At 40.6% G+C, this 24,796-nt stretch overlaps 1 protein-coding gene across 4 annotated transcripts in view; it reads left to right on the top strand.

Moving 5' to 3' along the window:
- The window catches only part of LOC105275896 (hemicentin-1), a 185,601-nt gene that overhangs the window by 21,392 nt on the left and 139,413 nt on the right, over positions 1 to 24,796 (top strand). For all 4 annotated transcript variants that reach the window (XM_011333088.3, XM_011333086.3, XM_011333084.3 and 1 more), the window contains exon 3: positions 8,955 to 9,087. In XM_011333088.3, coding sequence (XP_011331390.1) covers positions 8,955 to 9,087 — 133 coding nt within the window. The remainder of the gene's footprint in view (positions 1 to 8,954; positions 9,088 to 24,796) is intronic.

The following is a 24,796-nucleotide window of genomic DNA, read 5'->3' as shown; positions in this document are numbered from 1 at the left end:
CCTATAAAGCGCCTGCAGGATAATCGGGCTATGCTATCACGCCCTATTTATCCCCTCGCCACCGTGCCGTTATTCCTTGCAACTTATATATCAAGACGGCGAGGATTTCTCGCGGCTCTTCGATGCTTTTAATTAGTTTCTGGGGCCATTAATTCTATATCGCTGCGTACAGAACGATGATTTCGCGTAAGAGAAAACGCTTATTTTGCGATATTATTCACGCAAATATTATTTAATATTAACATTACCGATATGCCGTGACAGTAACATTCATGATATTTCCCACATTGCATATCGAATACATGAACAATATGAAAAAATATCGCAATTATCATACATGTCAAATGTGAATTTTGTAAAAAATTCTGCTTACGAGTTTAGTAAAATCTACTTTGTACAAAGTTTTAATTACAATAAAACTACAATTAATTCACTTTTAACAAAACGATATATCTCTTTTGTCTCTTTTAAATAGTGATGCAAGTTGCTTTCATATGCTTTCTGTTGAAATTGTTGAAATCGTAATTTGTTAAAAACTTTTTATTTTTAAAATATTTCTATTTTTAAAGTTGGATTTAATCTTTTATCTCTTTGTATTATTTATCATGAAATTATATTTATTTAATATAAAATACTAAATATTTGTTTCATGCTTTTGAGACTGTAATGGAACGTAAATGTACTTCCTCGTTGAACATTTTTGCGGCATCCATGGTTCAACGGGATAACGGAGCAAATTTCGATTATTCGAATGAATCTCTAAACGCACGGATTACAAGTGCACGCATTAACGGGAATACGTCGTTGCATGGATAACGGGGTTGGACGCATCGAACGAGCTCTCAATCCGATAGATTTAGTGGACCGGCCCGAATGACATGAAAAGGCGAAACCAGTTTCATTCGATAAATATCCCACGAGTTCCTGATAAATTATAAGTCTTGATTACTGCATGACGAGCTCGATTAGTGTCAATCCCGGACATTTTCCATAAAATTCAACATCGAGACCCAAAGTTTAAATATGAATTTTGACAAATGAAATATCTAAAGTAGAGCCGATTTTAAAGTTGTAAATTAGCATTTTTCGATATCTTGGATATTGATTGACAAATCTAAATTTAAAATATCTCGTCACACTAATTGACATAGAAATATAGAACGAGTATTGGCAATGTCTAAACAGCTTACTAATTACTAATTGTTAATTACAATTACTATTTAGAATTTTAATAAATTATACGGTCATAGAGCAAACAAAACTCCTATTAAGTTTTTGTTGTATTCTATTCAAGATTGGTAACCGCTACATGACAAATTTCATTTCTAACTTTTCCCCGTGTCAATCATTATTTACCCGAAGTAGCGGCAAAGGACCGCGCAGAGTGCAGGAGCGCAAAGTAAGCAAGGCGACACTTAAGACCGCTAAAGGCTATTAGGACTTAAAAGTTACGCGGATGTCGGGAGTGGATAAAATAAACAGAACAGAGGAACAGGAAGCGCTTTCCGAACGGTCCATTATAGCTATATGTGCAATATTTTACGCCGCCGCGGCCTGCTCGATCGACCGCGTGAAAAATCGCTTTCCCGAGTAAGCCCTCGCTTACCGCGTCGCGATATATTTTCCAGAACGACGACGACGCCATTTCCGAGCACTCACGGGTAACCGGTTGGCGGCGCACTCGGGATACGGAAAGATATTGGAGCGCCGTAAAGCGCGATGTTAATTGCCACAAACGCCGGAAAACGCCGGAAGGCGAGGCTTCCCGAGGGTCGCGGGCCCCGACGCCGGCGTTGGCGTCGGCGTCGCTTTATCGAAGAAACAGAAGAGTAAATGGGAGAGTAAACAAGTATTCGAGGAATTGCTCACGGCGGATGGAAGAATCCCGGTTGGTTCCGCGTCCGCCATAATGCCGCATTATTATTCCATTAAGAGACAACGGCGGGCGTTTTAACTCATAACTCAACGTAGATGATTGAAGAGCTGAGAAGAAAAGTTAAATTCAAACGTCCGCTGTTTTATGTTAAAATCCAGATTTGCACAATTGGACGTTTGAAGATCCCTTTAGCTTTGAAACTGGATGCATTTTACATTTTTTTTCTGTGATGACATTCGCAGATAATTTTGAAGAATAGATATTATTTTTTTTTTTTAGATTTTTAGATTTGGTTGTAATATGTTAAATGTATGAACGTGACTATTGGAAGTCATAATGTTGAGTCTACATCGATTATTGCAATATTTTAATGTGTAAAGTGTACTTAAAAGATTGATCTTTCCCGACTTAACTGTTTTTTTCCTTGGTTCTTCAAATTGACGGCGGCGAAACCTCGAATAAATGATCGAGACTTCTGTGCCCCTCTCTTTGGTCCCCTTACCGTGCAATGGATCAATTAATTATACGACTGACAATGACGGAGTCCGGAGGAGAGTTCTTTTTGAAAATATACTCCGTCAACAACTCGCCGCGCTTGGTGATTTATGATTTCCGGATTTCTCACGCGGGTTAAATCCGCGTCCGGAGACGGATTCAGCATCCGGAAAAGCGACTCGCCGGTCGAATGCCGGGCGGCGGCAGAACGGCCATGGAAATGGGGCAATTTTTCGGGCACAAATTCGGCCCGGTAATAAGGACATCAATCAGTCGCGCCTAATAAAGCAACGAGGTCGATGATAAATGGCGCGGCGGAGGTGGTTTGCGTTGCACATAGAATTAAGTCCGGAACGAAGCGATAGCAGGATCTCGAACAATTCCGAGGCTACGTTTACCAGGAGTATTGTACAAACAGCTCGTAATTCGAGAAATTAAAGAAGCGGAGAGAAAGGTGAAAGAGAAAAAGGGAGAAGGAGGATAGGGGAGGGGAACGGTCGGAACGAAAGAGGAAAGGATTTACGTTACGGTGGATGAAAGGGCGGCCAGTGTATATATAGATTTACCGAGCCGGTGCTGAATAATGCAGTATCTGACGTGATCTTTGCCATTTTCTTGGATACAATTTCTCGTGGAAAGCTCGAGTTCCACGAGAGACCGGGAAAAAGAAAGTGAGAGAAAGAGAGAGAGAGAGAGAGAGGGAGGGAGAAAAAGATGCCCGACTCTACCTCAATTACATCGATTCCTTTCTGTTTGCTCTTTATAACCAATCTCTCGAGTATACGCTCCTTTTCTTTTCGCGGTCACCGTGAGAGCGGGAAGCGGAATATAGAAGAGCGCACGTAAGATGAAGAAGGCTGGCGAATGCGAGGTCCCGCCGTTTTTCACAAATCAGTGACTGGAAATGAGATTCGATAGTGCAGCGACTTTTATAAATCTTTGTGCCGTGGCACGCTAGAGAAACTTTCAATCGGTCGCATAAAATGTTTGTGAATACTCTAAGATGTTATTCCTTTTAACGTGATTAAATATCACAACTTCCGCATAAATACGTGAATACAAGATTGGCGCAACTATCAAAAACATCATTTAGTTGCAGTTTTCTTTTATAAATCGTTACAAAACTTTCAGAATATGATTTAGGTATCTCTTTAATTTAAAGTTTTAAAGTATTTAAATAAATTTTGGAATTTATTATCTTTAGCTGGATATTTTGTAATTATCATTTGCTTTCTCATAATATTTGGGTATGACATCGCCACCTCGTTAATAGATTCTAGCAGCTGTTTGCTCTCAACAAACATGTTCGAGGACATAAATAAATTTTCCCTTGCTTTAATCGCACAAAGAGTTACGAAACGCGCTAGTGACATATCTGAGCGAGAAGTTGGAAAGCCGCCTTAGTGAATAGAAATACTCATTTACTCCTCGGCGTATTTTGCACGAAGCTCTGGCAATACCACAGCTACTGAAGCGGCAGCGACAAGCTCGCGGCAATGCCGGGATTTCCTTTGCCGCGTGATTTGCGGCGTCGAAAGTTTCGGTTCTTTGTCGCGCAGCGACAGACTTCGATTCTCAACGTTTCACGTCCACCCTTTACAAGCGCTTGTTTCTCAAAACTTTTGCCCTGTGAAAGGTCTCTTTCCGGTGCGTGTGCCGTTTTCCTCCACTCTGTAAAATAAAAAGTTCCAAAGGCTGATTTCTGCACATTTGTGTAGCAGTATGCACTACCTTTGGCAACTATGCATCTTTGCTACGTCGTGTCGATGAAAATTGCGAACGTGTCGTTTTCTCGCTCAAATAATACCGAATCATCGATTTTGACTTTCACGTGCAAGTTCGTGTTGCCGTCGTGCTATTATCGACCGTTTGAAAAACGATATTCCAAGATCCGTGATCGGACACTATCGGTGCAAGGTTCTTACGTGGAAAGAGTTATGGACGCTTTTCGATCTCTCCGATTTTCTGGCGACAGTTATGAATGTTCTACATGGAAGAAATATTTCTTCGTCTTTGAAATTGAATATTATTCAAAATCTCAATCGAGTAACTATAATTTATAAGAACAAAATAATTTTACAATAAAATGTTTAGATAATAATTTCTTTTTATTGAAGTCGTCAAGTTTAATATATTTCACAATTTATATTAATATGTAAAAATTGAGATACTTTAAGCGTGTCGTGACTGCGGTTTTCCCTTTGATACATTTTCTCACGTTGTTATGCGCTCTCTTCATTCTCTCACATCTTTAGCCGTTTTATCTTCTCTTTTTCTCTCTTTCTCTCATTTTTCTCTGTTTTGCCATGGGTATAAGCTATGGAAAGGATATTTCATGTGTGTGTGTGCGGTCCATTCCTTCCGCCCGTTATTCTTGTGCGCTCGGGCCGGAAGGCAATTACCGGCTGAGAAATGTCTACAAAAGTGGAACGTGCGGGGGTGGAAATTTCGGGAGGTCTCGTGCCCTTTGTGTCCGGCCGCATTTTAATTGCCTCTGCACCCTTCCTCTTCCTTTTTCTCCGTGCTGCGAGAGTGTCATGGCCAGACCTTTACGGACTCGAGGATGCTGTGAAATATGATTATTCGATTGGCGCTGCCAAGGATTCTTCTTAACACCACAAAGCAGAGGACGAGACTAAAGCACTTAATTTAACTTTATTTATTTTCTCAATTGTTGCATTAATATCTTAATACTTTATGCGAATCAACCGACGGAAAGAATGAATTAAATGTTTTCGTGATCAGTCGTGGTTAGTAATTTCTGCAGTTTGAAACTGCAACTATAATCCAAATTGAATCTCAGTTTTGAAGTAGAAAGGATCGCGACATGTTATGTTATAATAAAATGTCATTAATATAACGTTTATGAAATGGAATATCGAAAATCGGATTGTTGCGAGAAAAGGAGTTCGAAATAATATGAAATGATGAAAAGATAGCTGAAGTATTGTTACATTAAATCTCTGTTGCTTTTTTACTGTTCAATTATGGAGTAACGTTTCAGAATCTGTCGTTGACACTTTCATCGCGCTCAAACATAATTGATAGACGAACGTCCGAAACTATCTGAGAAAAGTAAATGTATTGTTGTTAGTAGTCCAAGGAATAAATAAAGAATGGAAATTTTTTTGTAGTCAATGTCATTCTCCTTGCACGTCTCACAGGATTCAAGCCAGTACCTGGCAGTGAGATAATTACATAATAAGAAGTCCGTCAGAGAAATGGTCAGAGAATCTCGACCAAGTGATCTCAAACAACGGTCGTCAGCCAACAGCCGGCCTTCGTGGTTTTCCGGTTTTGTTAATTACAGCAGTCAACGGAAGTGTCACCGACAGAGCTTCGCCGGCACTTCCGCTCGACAACGTGCATGTAGGACGTCATTGTTCCACGAGAAATTTAATTTAAATTGCGGCTTAGCACGCGTCCGACAGCCAGCTAGCTAACGCGGCGCTGTTAAAATGAGACCTAACTCCTTTCCTGTTATTAAGTAACGAAGTTCGCGCGAGTAATTAATTTTGAATCATAAACACCGAGATGAGCTTTGTAAGCCGGTGGTGTTAAGCAAACGCACGCACTTGTAAGCAGTCGTATTAACTTTATTTAATCTATGATGCTAATTTAACATTTTAATAAGCGCACATCATTAAAGATCTTTAAAAAGCTTGCGAGGAAAATGAGCTACAATTAAAGTTATAATCATAAATAATCTCAGGTGAATCGTCAGCTAGAAAAGAGAAAGCGCGGTGATTTTCCGATTTATCCTTTACGTTCACGTACTGAGAACAATTCGCATCAAGCAATTGCAATGGACGCACGTGCATGCACGGCATCCGAAAACACGTTTCGTCTCTGAGTATCGCTGCAAAAGCAAATCTTGCAGACTCGACTGCTCGTCTTAGAATGTAATCGAAGTTGGTTTTATTGTCCTGGAGACAATCTCGCATAATCTTCAGGGTCCTCTTCGCGTTTGTCATTCGCATGGTTTCTTTTCCCATCGGATGCTGCGAATGCAGTCGCGTAAAACGTGTTCGAGGGATTTCAGTCAGTGTTAAGCCTCGAATAACACTGGGGTTAGTATCTCGTAATGCGGTATGTAATCCGTATATCGAATCTCGTTACGTGCCCAGCGAAGGAAACTACGAAGCGTAAAAATCTGTGTGACGTAAAAATCGCGGCCCTTCAGATGCAACTGTTGCTGTATCGTCGCTTTTATTTGGCAGACGGCGATATCTTGCTTCACGAGATATCAACCGCGACTATAAATCTTTCCGAAACAGAAAATCGTATCATAAAATATTGAGATACCGCGTTCTTCATGTATGTGTGACATGTATGCGGGAACATATGCTTGTCCGCATTATTATTTGCCACTTAAAATCAAGCGACTTCAGTTTGATCTTTAACTCTATGCAAATTGTGTGTAATACATGTAAATTTCTGCCGTATTACTTTTATACATTTTTCATTGTTAAAAAGTAGCATTATCGTTTTCTTCATTTGTCTCAATAGATTGAGTTCTTTATATGATGCAAGAAAAATGAGATCTTGTATAGAAAAGCAGCTTTTTTAATAAGCAACAGATTATTCCAATATAATCAAATTTTTATCAGGAAATTATTTCGTATAAATGCATTTTATATTTACGATGCAACAGGCAGATTAATAAAAAATCAATATTACATTATCCCTGAGACGTTGCATGTTTGGATATATTTTTCCTTCATACGAAAACCGCCCTCAAAGGTGAAATTATCTTAAGTTATTTTCCAGAAAATGGGCGTAGTAAACAGTTTCAAGTATCCTCATATAAAGGTACGATAATGTACGCACTACGGGTACGCAGATCGGCGGATCTTCTGACGCGAGTTTCCCTGGCTCACAAAGGAACACGTACTTGCATAAAGTCGTTGTAACGCCAACGTAAATGCAATACGTGTTACGCGCGAAAATGCATGCATAGGACCGTCCTCTCGTCGACAAGCACGAGCGCGACGACGACTTAAGCGAATTCCGGGCGAGAGAACCCATCGTATGGCGCCGCCGGTTCTCCCGTCGCGGAACTTTCATTTCGCGAGTTTGCACGAAAATAAAATGCAAAATCGTCCGCAAATTTCGGAAATCGCGCTCGTTACCGCGACGAGCGAGCGCATTTCCGTGCCCGCAATTATAGTTACCATCGTAAGTTTAAATGATAGCGAAAATAACAATGTTTCACTTTGTTTTGGCTGATATTCAACAAAGAATTCAGAAAAATTTAAAAGTGTGATAATCTTTCGTTCTTAGTTACATACAAGGTAACATGAAGTAATTCGTAATGAAGCATTTAGTTTAGAAATTTATTTTATCCGTTAATCTGTGGATGTTGACAATTCATAGATGTTTTTCGTAGGCAAAGATCAAGTTGGCACGCGATTCATTAAGGTTCATTAAGGCTCTATGTAACATTATATCTTTTCACGATCCATCCAAAAGATCAAAGGTTGCACTTCGTTAGCCACAATGAGACGACATTGCGATTAGTGTAGATCGGAAAATTTCTACTATGAGTAAGAATTAAAAGAAAGTATGCCAAGAGATTATTCATAAATTCCTGCGAAAGGAAAGCTGCTCGATAAAAATTTGCATTATTGTTGGAAACGTGCGCCGACAGGCGGCCTGTCGAGCGCTGGAACAGAAAGTGTCGTGAACCATGCTTAAAGAGCCACTTTAAGTCGAACGACCCATTTTCTTTATACCCGATTCAACTTTATTGCCGGCTGCCCTTTCAAATTGTGGGTATTATAATTTTATGTGTTGATGTATTTCGCTTCAGAAATTTATGTATTGCGGTATATGCTATATTGAACTCTCAAATTGTACATACATAATATCGGTCATATAAATGTTAATGAAAGAATACACATTTCTCTTTTCTGGAACATTAATGTCAAATTAAATTGCTTGCTCGAATCGTTTATTCAAAAAGGATGTCGGATTTAGATATCATTATAGCTCTGACAATCATAAAGGCGAACAAAATCTGATTGTAAGAGAAATTATGTACAAAAATATATTTTTGAAATCATAAATAACATTTCAAAGAAATGTCCATTTCTTTGAAATATTATTTATATAAATAGTTGAATACACATAAAATACATAGAAGAAACATGTATGTGCCATGGTGAAATATCGTGTCAAAAAGTATCGTATATTTAAATTACATAAAGTCCCAGGTGTCGTATCTTGAGAATGACATCACGTAGATCTCACGGGGACATAGGAATGTGCAAGATTTGATTCCCTCGGTATTAACATCAAATAGTCAGAAGGAGTCAAACGAGATCTGAATATTTCGCGGAGAGCGTAGACGTTGTAGTGTCGAGGACAGCAAGATACAGAGATATGACAAAATCTGGAAATCTTGTCAACGCAGAAAAAGTCTTCGACATCCCTCACGGGGATTCGCGGAGGATCGTTATCGGTGCTGCCTAAAAAATTCATAATTCTTTGTTATCCGACGATGCCACTCCCTTTCATTATTCTTCGTTTTCCCGCGGCAAAATGGACATTTCTCTGAACGAGTCGTGGTTGTGTGTTTCAGTACCCATGGTATCGATACAGGGGGTGGCGGGTCAGAAGGCGATGCTGCCGTGTAACATACAGCCCCGCGAGTCGAATGACGCCGTCTCCATGGTACTCTGGTTCAAAGAGGACAGCGGTGAGCCCCTGTTCAGGTAAGCCGCATTGATATTTATGAACGATGGCCCCGTAGCGCTCATTCGCTCAGCCCAGACGTGAATCTCTATGGTGCCGTAGATTTCTAAGCGGCCTTAACCATTCAAAGTACCTGCCGTAACATGAATAGCATCGCACATCTAGCTACGCGCGCGTACAACACGAAAAATATTCTTTTTCAAATAAATTGTTATTATTCATATTTGCGATATATAATTTCTAATAATTTTGCGAATGCCATTTGTACATTTCAATCTGATTTTCATGCGCATAAGTAAAAACTTTTGGCAGTACAGAGATTTGAATTAAGAACATTTGAATTAATTTCTTTGAGGAATCTCTAAGTAAAAGTAATGGATACTGAATTTGCTGCATTTTTTCTGTTTGCAAGACAACTTATCTTGTTAAGTTTTCTTTGACAAAATGTGCGTTACGTATGCGACATAAGGCGATCGTACGTGCATGACATGTTACGTTACACACGTCATTTTGATTCTCTCGTCGCAGCGTTACGAGAAGAGCATGCGTCAGTCGTGAAATAACGTTGTTATCGAGTAAATGTCATGAGTCATTTGCATCACGTTATGATCACGGATCAAATTGCGGAATAAAACGATAATTTGCAATAACTTCATTCAGTTATTACCGTGACGGCATTGTACTTTATTGATATTGTTGTGTCAAGTGGCAACTGTGATATTATCCGTTTTAATATGGATATCCGACGAATGTTGTTTGAATGCCATCGCATCTGCGATTTGGAATTCTGTATGAAAATAATTCAGTTAATTAAATTCACCGGACAATTATTAAATGCTTTCAATATTCCGTGCGATTTGACTCCTTGTACTGACGTGTGCGAACATGACGGTCAACTCAAACTACAGATATATCAATAATCGTGGATATTGTTGATTACTCATCTTGAATGGAATTTAATTTCGCTCGTTATTATTATTAAATTTCCATCGTTATTATTAAACTAGTATCAAAATACCTTTAATAATCATATGATTACAATGTTTTCCTGACATGTTTTCTTTTTAATGTAACGTATGCTCTTGCCAAACAGTGTAGCTTATTTAAAAAATCAGTTATTTTGAGTTAAAACAGATTTTCAATATGTTTTTTGATCTATTTTTTAACTTTAGATGTAATTTCTACAGTTATTATTTTTTATCAGTTGACGCATCTCACGATAAAAAGATTTCAATACATGATAAAAAGATTACAATATGTAATCTTATATAATGTCCATGCTGAAGTTTTTAATTTTTTAATGGATATCCATAAAATAAGAAAAGATTTCAGTCTGGATAGATTTGAGACGCGGTGATGCGTTCCACCTTTCGATCTCCACGTTTTCGATCTCATTACTTGTATATCCTGCTGGTTTACCGTTGCTCTGCGTCGTCGCGGTGTACACGAAAACCTCGAATACGAGGAGACTGCGACGAAGCAAGGATTTCGTTAAGCCGCAAATCGGCCCCACGTTCCATCCGTTATACGTTACTACATTCGACAGCCAATTCGATCCTCGTAAATATCGCCTTTATTGAGCAACCCCATAAAATCCGGATCACCATTCGAGCTCGAAAGCACCTCCGTTTTCATCCCGAAAGACACTTCAGGTTCCTTCCCCCGCGCACGCCCAACATATTCGCGATCGTTCAGAATCGCATACGTTCTTATATATTCGCCGCAGTATTTAACAGCGAATAAAATGGCGACGGTCCTTTTGTTCCTCTTATTCATCTTGGCTCCAAAATTTGTGCTCGCGTAATCACTTGGCTGTCCTGCAACTCGAGCTGACTTGGCTCCGCGCAAGTTTTGTGACGTCGGATAACGATGTTGATTATGCAAAACGTGTATCATTAACCATCGGTTAGGTAGCAAATAACCAACGTGTACTCCTTCAAAGAACTTTGTAACATTCCCGATCGGCTTTGTGCTATTCGGGTCGGATACTAGCAAATATTATAATTACAAACAAAAATATAAGCTATTACATTTTTACGTTATTATTCCTTCACTCTTTATCTTCTAATTTAGTGATATTTGCAACTTGATTATACTTCTCAACTTTGTTAATATCGCACCAAAATATCGAGAGTTCTTGCCCTAAGCGTTTTTGCCCACAAAAACGAGTATGCGATTACGACGAGTGGAAAATGGGTTTTTCGAAGAGAGTGTATGCCGAACGGTCGTGCCGGCATTATTGGATTTTATACCTACAGGGCTATGAGAGAGAAAGAGTGAAAGAGATAGCCGAGTCGCGCGGATGACACCACTAGTAGTGCTGTAAACAGATTTTTCCGATAGCGTGATTACAGTTACGTCGTCGTAAATAGCATTTCTTGCACGACCGCAAATTTCTTTTTGTTGTGACATTATCGAGTTACATGGAGTGTCACTTTTTGCATGAACCGTCGACAGCAGTTCCGCAGCATAAATTACGATGGACGGTAGGAATATCACGTTCAATTTAAACCGGTGAATTATTAACGTTCTTATACAGGAAAGTGCATCCTCGACATTTCATAGCTCGATTTTGATAGCACAGTATTTGTCGACGATAAATATACCACTTTGCTTATTTTAAAAACATGACTTGATAATTTATTGAATTTTTTCAAGCAATAAAACATTTTACGACATTTGGAAATTTATAAACTCGCGCTTGGTGCATTACACTACGGTTGCACTGCACTAAGTATTCGGCGAAGGTATGTTTGGGAGCGCAGTTACTAACGAACACAGTTTATTCGAGAGTCAAGTTACGGACGGTGAAGCGCGATTCCCAAGCTAAAGAGAAACCGCGAAGTAACCGCGGTTTTATCTTGCACGGCAATAGCTTAGGTTTAACGGGATACACATAATTATGTGTATAATATAAAATTAGCCCTGCACTTTCTGAATTTTGTATTTTTTTTCGACTGTGCTGAGTTGTGCTACGTTTCTACTAATTTGTGCCACAAATTAGCTGTGAATTTTTTTATCTTAACGGAATGACATTGAAATTCTTTCAACAGCGCAACACGGCATAAGTTAATATCAATTTAGAAACAAAAATTAATCAATCGCGAAAAAGTACCAGGCTATACGTGAACGTTTATTTTTTTATTTAAGTTATCGATTTTCTCTTTGTGGCATAAATCAGGGCAAACGTACCACAACTGAGGAAAATACAAAATTAAGAAAGTGCGGGGCTAATTTCCCACACGTGGTACAATTGCGGTGTTCCGCATTGTCGTAAAATGTAACCTCGGCATCGCCGCAACAGCGAACGCCCGGCAGCGAAAACCAGTTTTCCAAGAGCATTTCTCATCTGAGCGGCAACGGATCATTTCCTCGTGGAGATGCGTGGGGATGCGAGGCTTTAAATTCTCTTAAAGTTCCAACGTTCGCCGAACGAGCCGCGTTTACTACAAGCGAACGGTCTCCCGCGAATAAAATGATTCAGTGACCTACTAAAAGCGCGCGAGCTGTGTATATTCTCGGATAATCTATGATCCACGATTAAAAAAATCAGGATTTATAGTTGCCGCGGTTGAAAAAAATTACAGCACCCTCTTGACGTTCGCACAAATCAAGGCGCCGTTTTCATACTGCGTGTTATTTATTACGCCAAGTATTAAATTGTTGCACATGAAACAACTATCTTTTATGCTTTTAGGTTGACATAGGCGAGTTAAAGTTGTAATTTTGCCAATCTTATTGTTCCACAAGTTCCATATCTGTCAGCATAAAACACATAAATTTTATAAGCAACATATTTCTTGAATCCGCTCCTATATAAAAGCTTTTTTTACTCTTGTACAAGAGCAAACATAATCTTAATATGCTCGGTACTATAAGCGAACAGTCTCCCGTTCTTTATACAATCCTGTATGCAATCTCCACACAATCTATATATGAGAATTGTGTACACTAATTAGCGGTAATGTGTTATTGACAGAAATGTACATGCAATGATTACACGAGAGAATGAATCCAACGATAATTATAACTGACATAGCTAATGATATATAGACGCAATGGATACGTAACAAATTGCAATCACGACACGCTAAAATAAGTTACACAATTATAGTCCTTTACCACACAAGATAATAGACATTTTGCAGCATAAAAGAAAAAATAGGAAAATGTTTTTTAAAGATATTATAGTTAAGATTAAAGAGTCAAAGATTCATTAGATAGGAAAATAGGCTTGTTACATGTCGGCGAGCAAAAATAAAATAGCAATGTTTGTCGTAACGTTTACATAAGCGGTGGTAATTTCACAATGGACGACGATTTGCTCATGAAAAAAAAATAACGTAGGATTACATTTCCGATGTCAGTAGATTATACGTGGTCACGCACTTAGCGTCAGACGCACCGGCTAACGGGAGAATGCCACTTGACGAGGACGCTTAACCGTGCGGATACTCGTCGCAAATGCAAACGGGCGCGCCCTCAACCCCTTAAACGCGAGCGACGTGATATCGCAGTCGGGACCCAGTTTTACCCCATCAGCCATCGCTACTCTCGCTACCCCTTCGGCCCCTTCCGCCTTGCGAAACGAACATGTCGTGTGATTGCACTCTCGACAATCGCGACGTAGACACGAATCCAGCGATTCGCGTTTACGCAACGACACGCTTCCTTCTTCTATTCAATGAAATTTGGTTTTTATCTCATCGCAATCATGGTCGCAGATAGAAAACTTTGATTCCGAATATCATTAACCACGAGTTAAAATTCTGATCAAAAGTTGATCGAAATATAAGTGGGTAACGAGGATTAACGAAGCGATTATGATGAATATTGTCAATGTGTTATTAACTAAATTTGTACTCTGAGCAATGTAATCTATGAGTCGTACAGATCCTGCTTGAACCAATATTATGGCAGACTTATTGTATCATTAGGAAAATTTGACTACACTTGACTGCGATCGTTCTTCGGGCATAAATGTTTTATTATAGCATGCATCATAGTGAAATTACGGTATCATTGGCAAAATTTCTCTGAAATACGCGATTGCTGTTTGCGCAGCGAAAATTTGCACGTGTTCGCGTATCCTAAAAGGCTGATTGCGAAGAGCGATAATTTATGGCTAATTATTGAGCCGAACAATATGTGTTTATATTGCAATATTATAAAGCCGCGTTAGAGCAGTAAAGCATGTTTACAGCATTATTGATGTATACGCAAATATTTACTGATATATATACCGCGCTTAGTTATAGAGTAACGCGCGTTTAATCCTTAATATACGCATGTAAAAAGCTTAGAACGCCAAGCAGTCCTAATCGATTAATCGTGGAAATTATCGTACGGAACTAGAACTCGCGAAATAATACGGATTATAAAATTGCCGTAAAATCGTGGCACTATTCAAGAATTATCCAAGCAGAATCTTGATCAAGCAGGTCTCATTGACGAAATATTTTTTCATCAACTTGTGTCGCTCGATCATGCTTAGCGTGATCATTTTTCATTTCTTTGTTTCCTTTACTTTTTATACATTACATTTTGCGATAATGATAACGCGAAATTGCAATCCGCAGACTGTCATTGTATTCGCATTTTTTCACATCTCTAAGAAAGCGACTCGTTAAACGCGAGTTCTGTATAGAACATGAACGTGTCCAAATGCAAATAACATCTACTGCAAATGTCAGACTAGTCCATCTCTCTTGCGTATGTTTCGCATCTGTATACCGTACACCATATGTTATCACGGGCTTCATCAGAGAGATCGTCGAGTTGCCGCATGCGAGTGTGTACGCGCGCGCGAAGTCGCGTAATTCCTTCTGGCGCTGACTAGATCAATTGTGCGCGAGGGAAACTTAGCGTGTTGAACGGCGTGCAGCTGCAAATGCTCGAGGCTGTTGCCGTTGCTCTTCCCGTCGAACGGAAGTGCTGATCGCGCTGACACCCTGCCGTGCTGATAGAGCTGACGCCAGGTGTTAACACCGCAACGTGTGGCGTCGTCCGTACGCCTCCGTTGCGGAAACCACCCCAATCGGCTTTACAGTTACATCAAGCCTTCTTACACGCTCATTACCATAAGCAACAAACATTACATTTACATCCATGAGGATACATCTCCATTTATATCCATGGGGATACCATTATGCTATTACGCTGACATTAATATCGTATCGCGTGGAATAACGCTCAGCAGATATTACCTTAAAGAGAAAGAATTTCCTCGAATGGAGAATGATATTATTCGCCCTACGCGTCGGAAGATATCAGAAATATACAGGGTGTCCCGGGTTTTAACCGACAAACTGCGGGAGCATATTCTACTAGTGGAAATAAGAAAAAATTCTTATATCGAGTTTGCTTAGAAATGCTTTATTACAAAGTTATAAACCAATATTGAAAAGAAATATGAGATAAGTAACAACGGAACATAGTGTAGAATTTGGAAGGTCGAAGATGTTTATGTTACGTGTATTCACATGTATTCATGTTCACTATGTTGAAACGATTCAGTATGATTGTTACTTTCACGACAGTAGCTGTTAGATTTCAATCGTCGTGTCAACTAGCAATTACTATCAGAATGCCAAAAGTGTTTTCAAATGAGGAATACACTGATATTCATTTCGTGTACGGATTCTGTGACGGAAATGCACGAGCTGTCGTACAAGAGTATCAACGTAGATTTCCCAACAGGAGAGTACCAGATAGATTTAAAGCAACGAATTACTAATTCAGTTACTGAGATGCAACCAAATTTTCAGGAATGTCGTACCGTAACAAATTCTGTACTACGTCGATGTCTAGCTTGTATCGATGTGCAAGGACAACATTTTGAAATGCGTCACTAAATCATTGCGTAGATAATTTATATTTTTGTGAAAAAATCCGTTGTTACTTATCTCATATTTCTTTTCAATATTGGTTTATAACTTTGTAATAAAGCATTTCTAAGCAAACTCGATATAAGAATTTTTTCTTATTTCCACTAGTAGAATATGCTCCCGCAGTTTGTCGGTTAAAACCCGGGACACCCTGTATATAAACCTTATTTTTTAATCTTTGAACATTCATCTAATATACATCAATACATCGAGAGACTGTTTTTACATTTCTTTGCGCTCGTTTCAAATTCCGTTGCGAGTAGAAGTGTTTAAAACGCAGCATATCGATGGTGCGAGGTGCACGAGAGGACCAGGAACACTCGTCATCGCGCTCAAGATCGTTTTCCCAGCATCAGGGGTCTGACACGCGAGTGTCGCCGCTTGATATATCGACATCGCTTGCGACGCGAAGTGTCGCCGGTGCCACAATCAGTTAAACGCGCACTCTGCACGGAAGCATTCTCGATCGACGACGAGTCAATTGTCCACCGCTTTCTCGGCTCTATTGTGGCCGACTTACGCAACACGGATGGACGAGCGCGCATAGCTGTGTATGCACGTATGACGCGGATGTGAAGCTGTGGGTGCACGTGGCCGGATGCGCGTACCACCGGCTGGAATTATCGCACCATTGTCCGCGCCGTTACGCGACATAATGGCGGATTTCTCGTTACGATACGCTCGAACCGGCAAATCGTGGCGTCCGTTATTACGCGCGATTTTTACGCATCGTTATCCTCCCTATTGACGCTCGCTGGATTAAAATAACTACAGTGACCGCGCTCCACGTCGATCGAGACGAAATCACGGCTTCGCAACAAAGATATCATTTCCGTTATTGTTGTTCCTGGCGTCTATCATTGCGACGATAGTACCTTGAATGATAAGAATAAAAAATATTTAATTTTATAACAAATTACGAGACCTTAATTAGCAAAGTCTCGTCGCCTATAAAGATTCCGTAGCTGTATTGGTTTTATTTATGAAAGTAATTCAAAGTTGCATACAACTCATAGATTACATCGCGCAGAGTACAAAATTTAATTTAATTATTTCACGATGAATCTAATGCCTATCTTTGACTTCGACTATAGATTATTGGAAATTCGGTGTATTAAGGCAAAATAATAAAGCAACGCTTTTGACAAAGATAGATAAAGCCACGGTAATTAAAGATAGGTATGCGGATAGGAACGACTTTACGAATTATAATGTTTTTAGAAAATACCTAATACCGTGTAGATCGATTAACTCTCTCATTCTCTACGATGTCTAATATCAAAGCGAGCAGTAAACGAAGACGTTGCCGGTACCACTGTCTGACCATAGCCGTTCCCTGACCACTGGCGGATTCCAATGTCCGCTCGCTACTGCGGAGCAACCGCAGCGAGTTGGCGAGCACCGGTGTGCGACATAGATTTTGCCATAACCGAGATGGGAATAGATACGGCCAGAGTGTAATCGCATAAGCTTCCCTTCTGACCACGGAAGTTAAGGAACTGTGAATTGATTACATACATAGCCTCGATAGGATATACATACAAGTGGAAATCATAATCATTGCTTTGAGTCACGTCAAATCGACATATTATGTCATACTTGACATAAAGCAAATCGAAATGATGAGTAAAACAGAGTAGAACAGAGATTTGTTCCCTTTTCTTTAGGAATTTTACTCATTTTTGAAAATTAAAGAGTGATTGCGAGATATCCCGGGTAGAAATTATGTTTGGTAAAAGTTAGGGTCGAGTAAGGCATGCCGGCTCTGACATTCGGTCCTGATTCGGTAAACCAAATTCGGCCCGGATAAGGGGTGTAACGCATTTTACAAGTTTGGACCGGATCATGTCTGCCGTATCTGTTCCTAAGTAAACGCAGGGGGGAATTCACAACTCAAAATTTTGTATACCACTGCCGATTTTAAACAATGCTATAAAATTCGAGAGAACACTGCCAATTAATTATTCTGACAATTTAATTAAAATCCCCCCGTACCTCCCGTAAAACGACAATTTAACTTCACAATTGTCTCAATTAATTAATATTAATGATTTATAATAGGCCACTGCTTATTTTTTTCAGTCCACTGCGGTTTTCCGGATGGTTATTTATAATGTGATAAGCAAATGTTTCTTGCGAGAACGTCACGCTTGGCCATCATCGGATCTGGCATGCCGAATCCGGTATACCGATCAAAAATCGTATTCGGGCCTTATCGGTCGCTTGGTAAATCAGAAAAAAAGAATATTCGACATGTCAAATAATTATTGGATCTGGCATACCGAATTCGGTATACCGATCAAAAATCGTATTCGGGCCTTATTTGGCATACGCTAGATCAGTCATGTCAGACTAAATATTCGGCATGCCAAATAATTATCGGATCTGGCATGCCGAATCCGGTATACCGATCAAAAATCGTATTCGGGCCTTATTTGGCATACGCTAGATCAGGCATGCCAGACCAAATTTCTACCCGGGATGTATGGAGATGCATAAATTTAACATGTGACTTAATCATTTAATCATTACATATTAACATTTTAAACAGTAAGATACGAATTAATTCTTCCGAGGAATTCTACAATAATTCCGATCAATTCTACTAAAACCCGATATTACAAGGCATTAGCGTATTATTAGCAGATCTGGTCGCGTAGGTGCGAATCGCAGCTGCGACGATAGGAATGTCGCAGCCGTTTATTTACGGGAAAATCGATAGACCTAACAAAGAGGACCGGCAGTGAGCTATCCCAGTTTCGTCGGATGGAATTCGATAGCAGAAATTGCGACAAAGACATCGTAATGGGTGCGACCACGTCATTGAAGTCGGGTGGGTGCCGGAGCCTCGATCCCATCCCGCATTCACTCATCATTGCGGTATCGACCGCATTCAGCGTCGTGGTGCCACTACTGTGCGTCGAACGGCAGAGATTCAGAGCGATAACTGAGAAACCGCCCCCGTTCTGATGATCCACTACCGATGATCGTAACTACCGACAGATGGATATGGCGAACGATCGACGACCTGCCGGTCGACGACCTCGTTTACAGCCGCTGCGACCGCGATACAGTTGCGGTCTCCATCGTCCATGAGCACGCGCGCGTTTCCTACGTGTAATAAATGATGTCAAACCCCGGACAGGGCCGATACTATGCGCGGTGTGCAGCGCGTTCGATAAATCATATGGCCGCCCGCCCACGACCGACGATCGTATCAAGTATTTGCAATTTGCGATATCATAACCCTCCGGCCGCTTAGTACGAAATTAATTCCCGGACCTCGACCGCAAATGATGTGACGACCTATTTGCGCGTGTCCGTGGAACGGATCGTGCGCGCGTCTGGTCTTTCGTTGGATCGTTGGACCGCGAATGGCGCGTACGGAGTCTGATGTACGCGGAGACGACGTTGGAATTGGAATCGACATTTTACGCCCGTTAATTTCGCGAGCTCGTTAATCGACATTTTGAAAGAAGAGCGTGCGCATTTTTGTTCGAATCGGAACGAAAGTTCGGAAGCTGACAGTTGAGAATTAAGAGTCGAGAGAATCGAGATAATTGCAAGTGGAGAGTATAGAGTCGGAGATCCGAAACTTTCCAGTTCAGGAAAGTTTTGTGTGCGTAGCGCAGAGATCTCCATCGGAAATTATTTTTTCAAAGATGTCCGAATATCAGCGGGGCTGGCGCATGAATTTTTTCGTGTTTTATCCTATCGTAATCCGGCCATGACGAGGATGTCCGCGTCAGCGATTCCTCGGAACGTGCAATCGACGTTTCGGATGCATTGACAGGAGTAGAAAAAAGAAGACATTGCTCGCGCGCGCCACGCCGTCAACTTTTTCGCCACATTTCCCGTCGATAAACGTTAAATGCAGCCGACTTGACGCGCGTTACGGAAGCCCACGTCAACTCGCACGAACGTCAAATCGATTCTTTCGCTCCCGCATAATGCCGTGTTCGTGCACGACCTGACAGAGCGCATCTCTCGCTTATTCGCCATGTATATATATATATATTTTTTTTAACACGTGCACGCCGCACACCGATGAGCAGCTGGCATGGATTCAACCGTGTTTATCCTCGATTTCACCACGAGCATTTTAACCACGGAGAGATGACGGGAAAAATAGTATAGTAGAGTTTTACACGGAATAACAGCAGCGTGTGAACTCGCGTGTGTCGCATACACGCGCACAGTGACGGTCTACACGCGATATTTCACGTGAAACACATGAAAACGTGCCACGGCAGCCCAGTTTGAAAGCAAAAGTCGCGCGTTTTATCGAGCACTGATGGCTCTTGGATACGCACAAAAGAGCCGTTTTTTTTTTGCTCGTCGATGCTCGCGGGATGTTCAATCGAGTTTCAAACAGTGCTATTACCATGAGCTAATATACAAGGAGAGATGATAGCTCCCAACATTATTCTGTAACTTCGAAATCCGAGCCCTAGATTAACCTGACTTAACGATGTGTTAGGTGGTTCTCTCGAGTTTAACAGGAGTAATAGAATTGTAACAAGTTCAGTGATTCTATATGTAAAACAGTAATGATAACATGGTTATAACGTGTAACTGATAAAGCGCAAACGTAAGAAAACGAGATGCAGATAGTGTGTTTCATAAATATATTTTCGAAACTATGTTAGGACATTTAAAAAAATGGTAATTATGTACTTTAACGGACCCAGCCCCGATGACCTTGACCTTGACATATGTTGTCAAGGTCACCCTCCTGAGTGACCTTGAAGAAGTTTTAGCCGTCGCTCGTTGTTTGTTAAGAAGTTATAAACAAAGAAAGTTTAATGATTTCGCACGAATTTTTAGCTGTCCACGTGAAGCAAGAACCTGATACTGACATATATTACGAAGGTTACCTTCCCGAATAACCCGCACTAGGTTTTAGTCGTCGATCGTTGTTTATGAAAAAGTTATTAACAAAAGAAATTTCGAAAATATAGTAGTTATTTTGAAAGAATATTGAATATTGAAAGATATAAACGACGAATATGTATATGAACGAAGAAAGGAAAGTCATTTAAAGCAGTGAATTGTTAATATATAGAATAGTTTCTTTTAATATAAGTACAAAGTATTCTTCACTTTAACCAAAAGCACAAACAGTTAAATACAAAGTATTCTCTGCTTTAGCTTAACCTAACCTAACCTAACCTGGTTAGGTTATATTTTCCGAAACTGGAGCCCCGGACACATACGCTCGTTTTCAGCCCGCTTCGCGGGAGGGCGGGGGGAGGGGCTTCGCGAAGCCCCTCCCCCCCCGCCGGGGCCAGTGTAACAGATTTCACCGTGCAGATTTTAATCACCTGGTACACGCCACGGATTCCGGCGTGACCTATATGGTATGTGACGTATATGGTATCGTAAAATTATGCTTTATTCATTAAACATTTTTGTTAATAACTTGTTAACAAACAACGATCGACGACTAAAACCTAGTGCGGGTTATTCGGGAAGGTAACCTTCGTAATATATGTCAGTATCAGGTTCTTGCTTCACGTGGACAGCTAAGAATTCGTGCGAAATCATTAAACTTTCTTTGTTTATAACTTTTTAACAAACAACGAGCGACGGCTGAAACTTCTTCAAGGTCACTCAGGAGGGTGACCTTGACAACATATGTCAAGGTCAAGGTCATCGGGGCTGGGTCCGTTAAAGTACATAATTACCAAAAAAATTATTATTATCTCCACATATGAACTTTGTCGCGCAGACATTTTTCTTCGCAACTGGCGCCGAATTCCAGTCGCTTCTGCGGCTTCTTCGGAAATGTTAAGACCAGCGGCAGTAAAATTTGATACGTTCCTCTCGGGATGGAAGTCGGTTTGTTTCCGTTGGCTATCACGTGCCGCCGCCGTCACCGAATGACGGCCATTCCTCTCGTAACACGAAACGGTCCGTGTTGCCTTCGTCATTCTTGGACCATGGGACGCCCGATATTCGTCCCCTATTTTGATTTCCCCGGAGTCATCATCGTCTCTGTCCCCGATAGCGATCACGATTCCCGTCGTAATCCCGAGCCAAAGAGAAAAGAAGAGGCCCTCTGTTTTTCTTGACAATAAACGAGCGCCACTTTTCCCTCAACGTCCCTTTGAAGCGATCCTCCACCTGGCGATCCTCTCTTCTCGCTCCGCTTCTTTTCCTTCGCCTCGCCTTTCTTCTATTTGCAGAGGCTTTAACTTCCGCGGTCTTGAATTCCGATGAATAACCCAATTTCCGATTTTCTAAAACCGCACTCCTCGACATGGATCGAGGGGAAAGTTCTTCATTGGCACGACGGTTGATCAAAGGAGAAGAATTAATTTTTAATATTCTTTATATTAAATTAGAAATATTACTTGGAAGTCGCATTTACTTTTCGCCAACGATTAAAAAAATCCGACGAATTCACGGAATTTTCGTAATTTTATTTGTATGATAGGAACTGTTAACGTAAATTTGTGTTCTTATTTTAGATAATGCGATTTAATATGGAACTCTCTTTTATTAATCTGTAATTTATTAAAAAATAATAATTTATAATAATCTATTGAAATTCACATAAACATTTAAAAATACAGATCTGGACAAATATACGCGACGACATAAATTTGTGGTATCCTTTATGTCATGAAAAAATGTTACCACCAACTTACCGCTTTGCGTTTTTCGCGGTATAATAATTAGCGCAGGTGCATGACATTCAAAGCCAAGTGGCAAAAGCCGTTGCCGTAGCAACTGAATGTCGACTCGGATTCAACGCCGTTTCTTGCGATAAATTTCTCCCTATGGACGTGAACGTGAGCGCGTACCTTGCACGGAGATGAATTTTTCCGTCGCGGGTCACATATAGTTCGTAGGTAATTAATTAGGGAATACCGTCGCGCGCACTATTCTCCTATGCGCTGGTCCGTACACTCGTCTTTTCGCTTTCTTTCTCTGTCTTCTCTCTTTTCTCTCGTCTCTCATTTCTCGTGCTCCCGTGCCTCTTGTGTTTTACCAAGCGGCAACTCACCCCTCTTGGTAACTCATTAATTTGACGTTGCTTTGCAAAGAGAGAAACGGAGAGTGCGAGAGTTCCGTTTTAACGCTCATGCGTTTCTATCTGAAATTTGTGCGGTAGTATGAAATTTCTCTCAACTGATGTCGGAGGAAAGGATTCTTTTCTCGAACTATAATACGTATAGTGACAGATAAATTACCTGCCGCGAAAAATGAAGAAACTCCAGAAATATATTTCATCGAGTTTCCAACTGTATCAATGTGTATGATGTTGAACAATTAATAGAAAATAATTTATTTTAATTTTGCATTAAAATGTACTATTGAAATATTGAAATTGTGAGAATGGAAGCGAAGAAATTAAATGTCGTTATTGATATCGTACTTATAATTAATTTAAATGTTCTCGTTCATAATGTGAAAAGAGAACAACACTGTTCGCACGTAAGCAGAATGTCAGAAGAACCGCATACGTTCTCTTATCAATGAACATTCTCTGCAGACTGTCGCAACAATGTCAGTTTAATTACATTTACATATAAATTACGCTATTGTAATAGTCTTACGAGAGAAGCGCACTTCTAGGCGATAATAAACCATCCCTACTTATTTACGTGACTCAGTGTTACATTTCCGTCACAAAGACTGTGACTAACGAAAAGCCGTAACCATTAGGCGCGTATTATTCATGAAACTCGCGGGACGCTTCGACGAACAAAGCCGGCGATTTACATTCTGATTAATTTACCAAGCTTTTCATTTTTCCGCAGGCCTGATCCCCTTTAACGAGAATTGTTTAACGCTTTACCTTTCGATAAACGTGATTAATTCCCGAAACTGGTTTACGTAAGCGGGACAAGAGAGGGATTCGTTAAATCTAGATAGCGCCCGCACATCTCTGCCTCGCATGATGTTCCCCTCAGGCGAAATTTGCGGTCGGGGAATGCAATATACCAAGCAACTCGCTTATTTCGGGGACGGCCTTAACTGAGTCTTAGCGGATGAGCGCGCCAATTAAAGGAAACGCGAGAACGCGGTAGATACTCGGATATGCAACTCCCTTGGATTAACCGCTAGGAATTACATTAACCAGGCTAAACAACGTTAACGCGATTACGTTCACGTAGTAAATTACAACTGGGATTCTTTTTCAACACAGAGTCTCGCGAGACTTCGGTCTGCCTTACAAGATACTGCGATTTTACACGTTGATACCGGGGATCTCTTTTTTTCAACTGCATTAGTATTCTTGCGTTCTTCCGCCCTTATCTTTAGAAAGTACGTGCCTGCGTCTGTTTTACCTCCAGTATACAAAGCGCAAACAAGTGCAGTGAATAAGAAGGAGGCTATGACTCGCGACGGTTATGAGCGGTGGCATAACTGGGCGTAGCAGGCCTTTTCCTTTTGTTTCTGCAATCTTATCGAGTTTCTATCGCTTCTACTTCTGATATATTTAGTGTACGTGGGAAAGTTGCAAGTGGAAGAAGAGGAGTAGAGTAGATCCCTCTGAAATTTCCTTAGACTTGAGGGCTCCTGTGCTTTACATGCTCTTCCAATATGCCAGCTACGCCGCGCGTCGTTGCTTATTGAGAGTGGAAGGGAGAAGGAGAGACTATACGCGTCATACATTCTGGTTGCCATCTTCCACCTTAATACAATAATTCTGGCTCCCATTCGGTGCGTTCCTGGACCGACGTCGTAAATAGACCCGCCAATTGTCTGGTGAGGCTGCCGCTGTAATCTTGGTTGGAATTCGATTCGAACATCCATTCAGCATTCCCGACGCGATAGAATTCTGTCTCGCGTTCGTCGAACATCGTTGTCGCACATACAATTTCTGCAC

The sequence above is a fragment of the Ooceraea biroi genome, chromosome 11, assembly GCF_003672135.1.
Source record: "Ooceraea biroi isolate clonal line C1 chromosome 11, Obir_v5.4, whole genome shotgun sequence".
Lineage (NCBI taxonomy): Eukaryota > Metazoa > Arthropoda > Insecta > Hymenoptera > Formicidae > Ooceraea > Ooceraea biroi.
The sequence above is the reverse complement of the archived record's forward strand: the minus strand, read 5'-3'. Positions and strand labels throughout refer to the sequence as shown.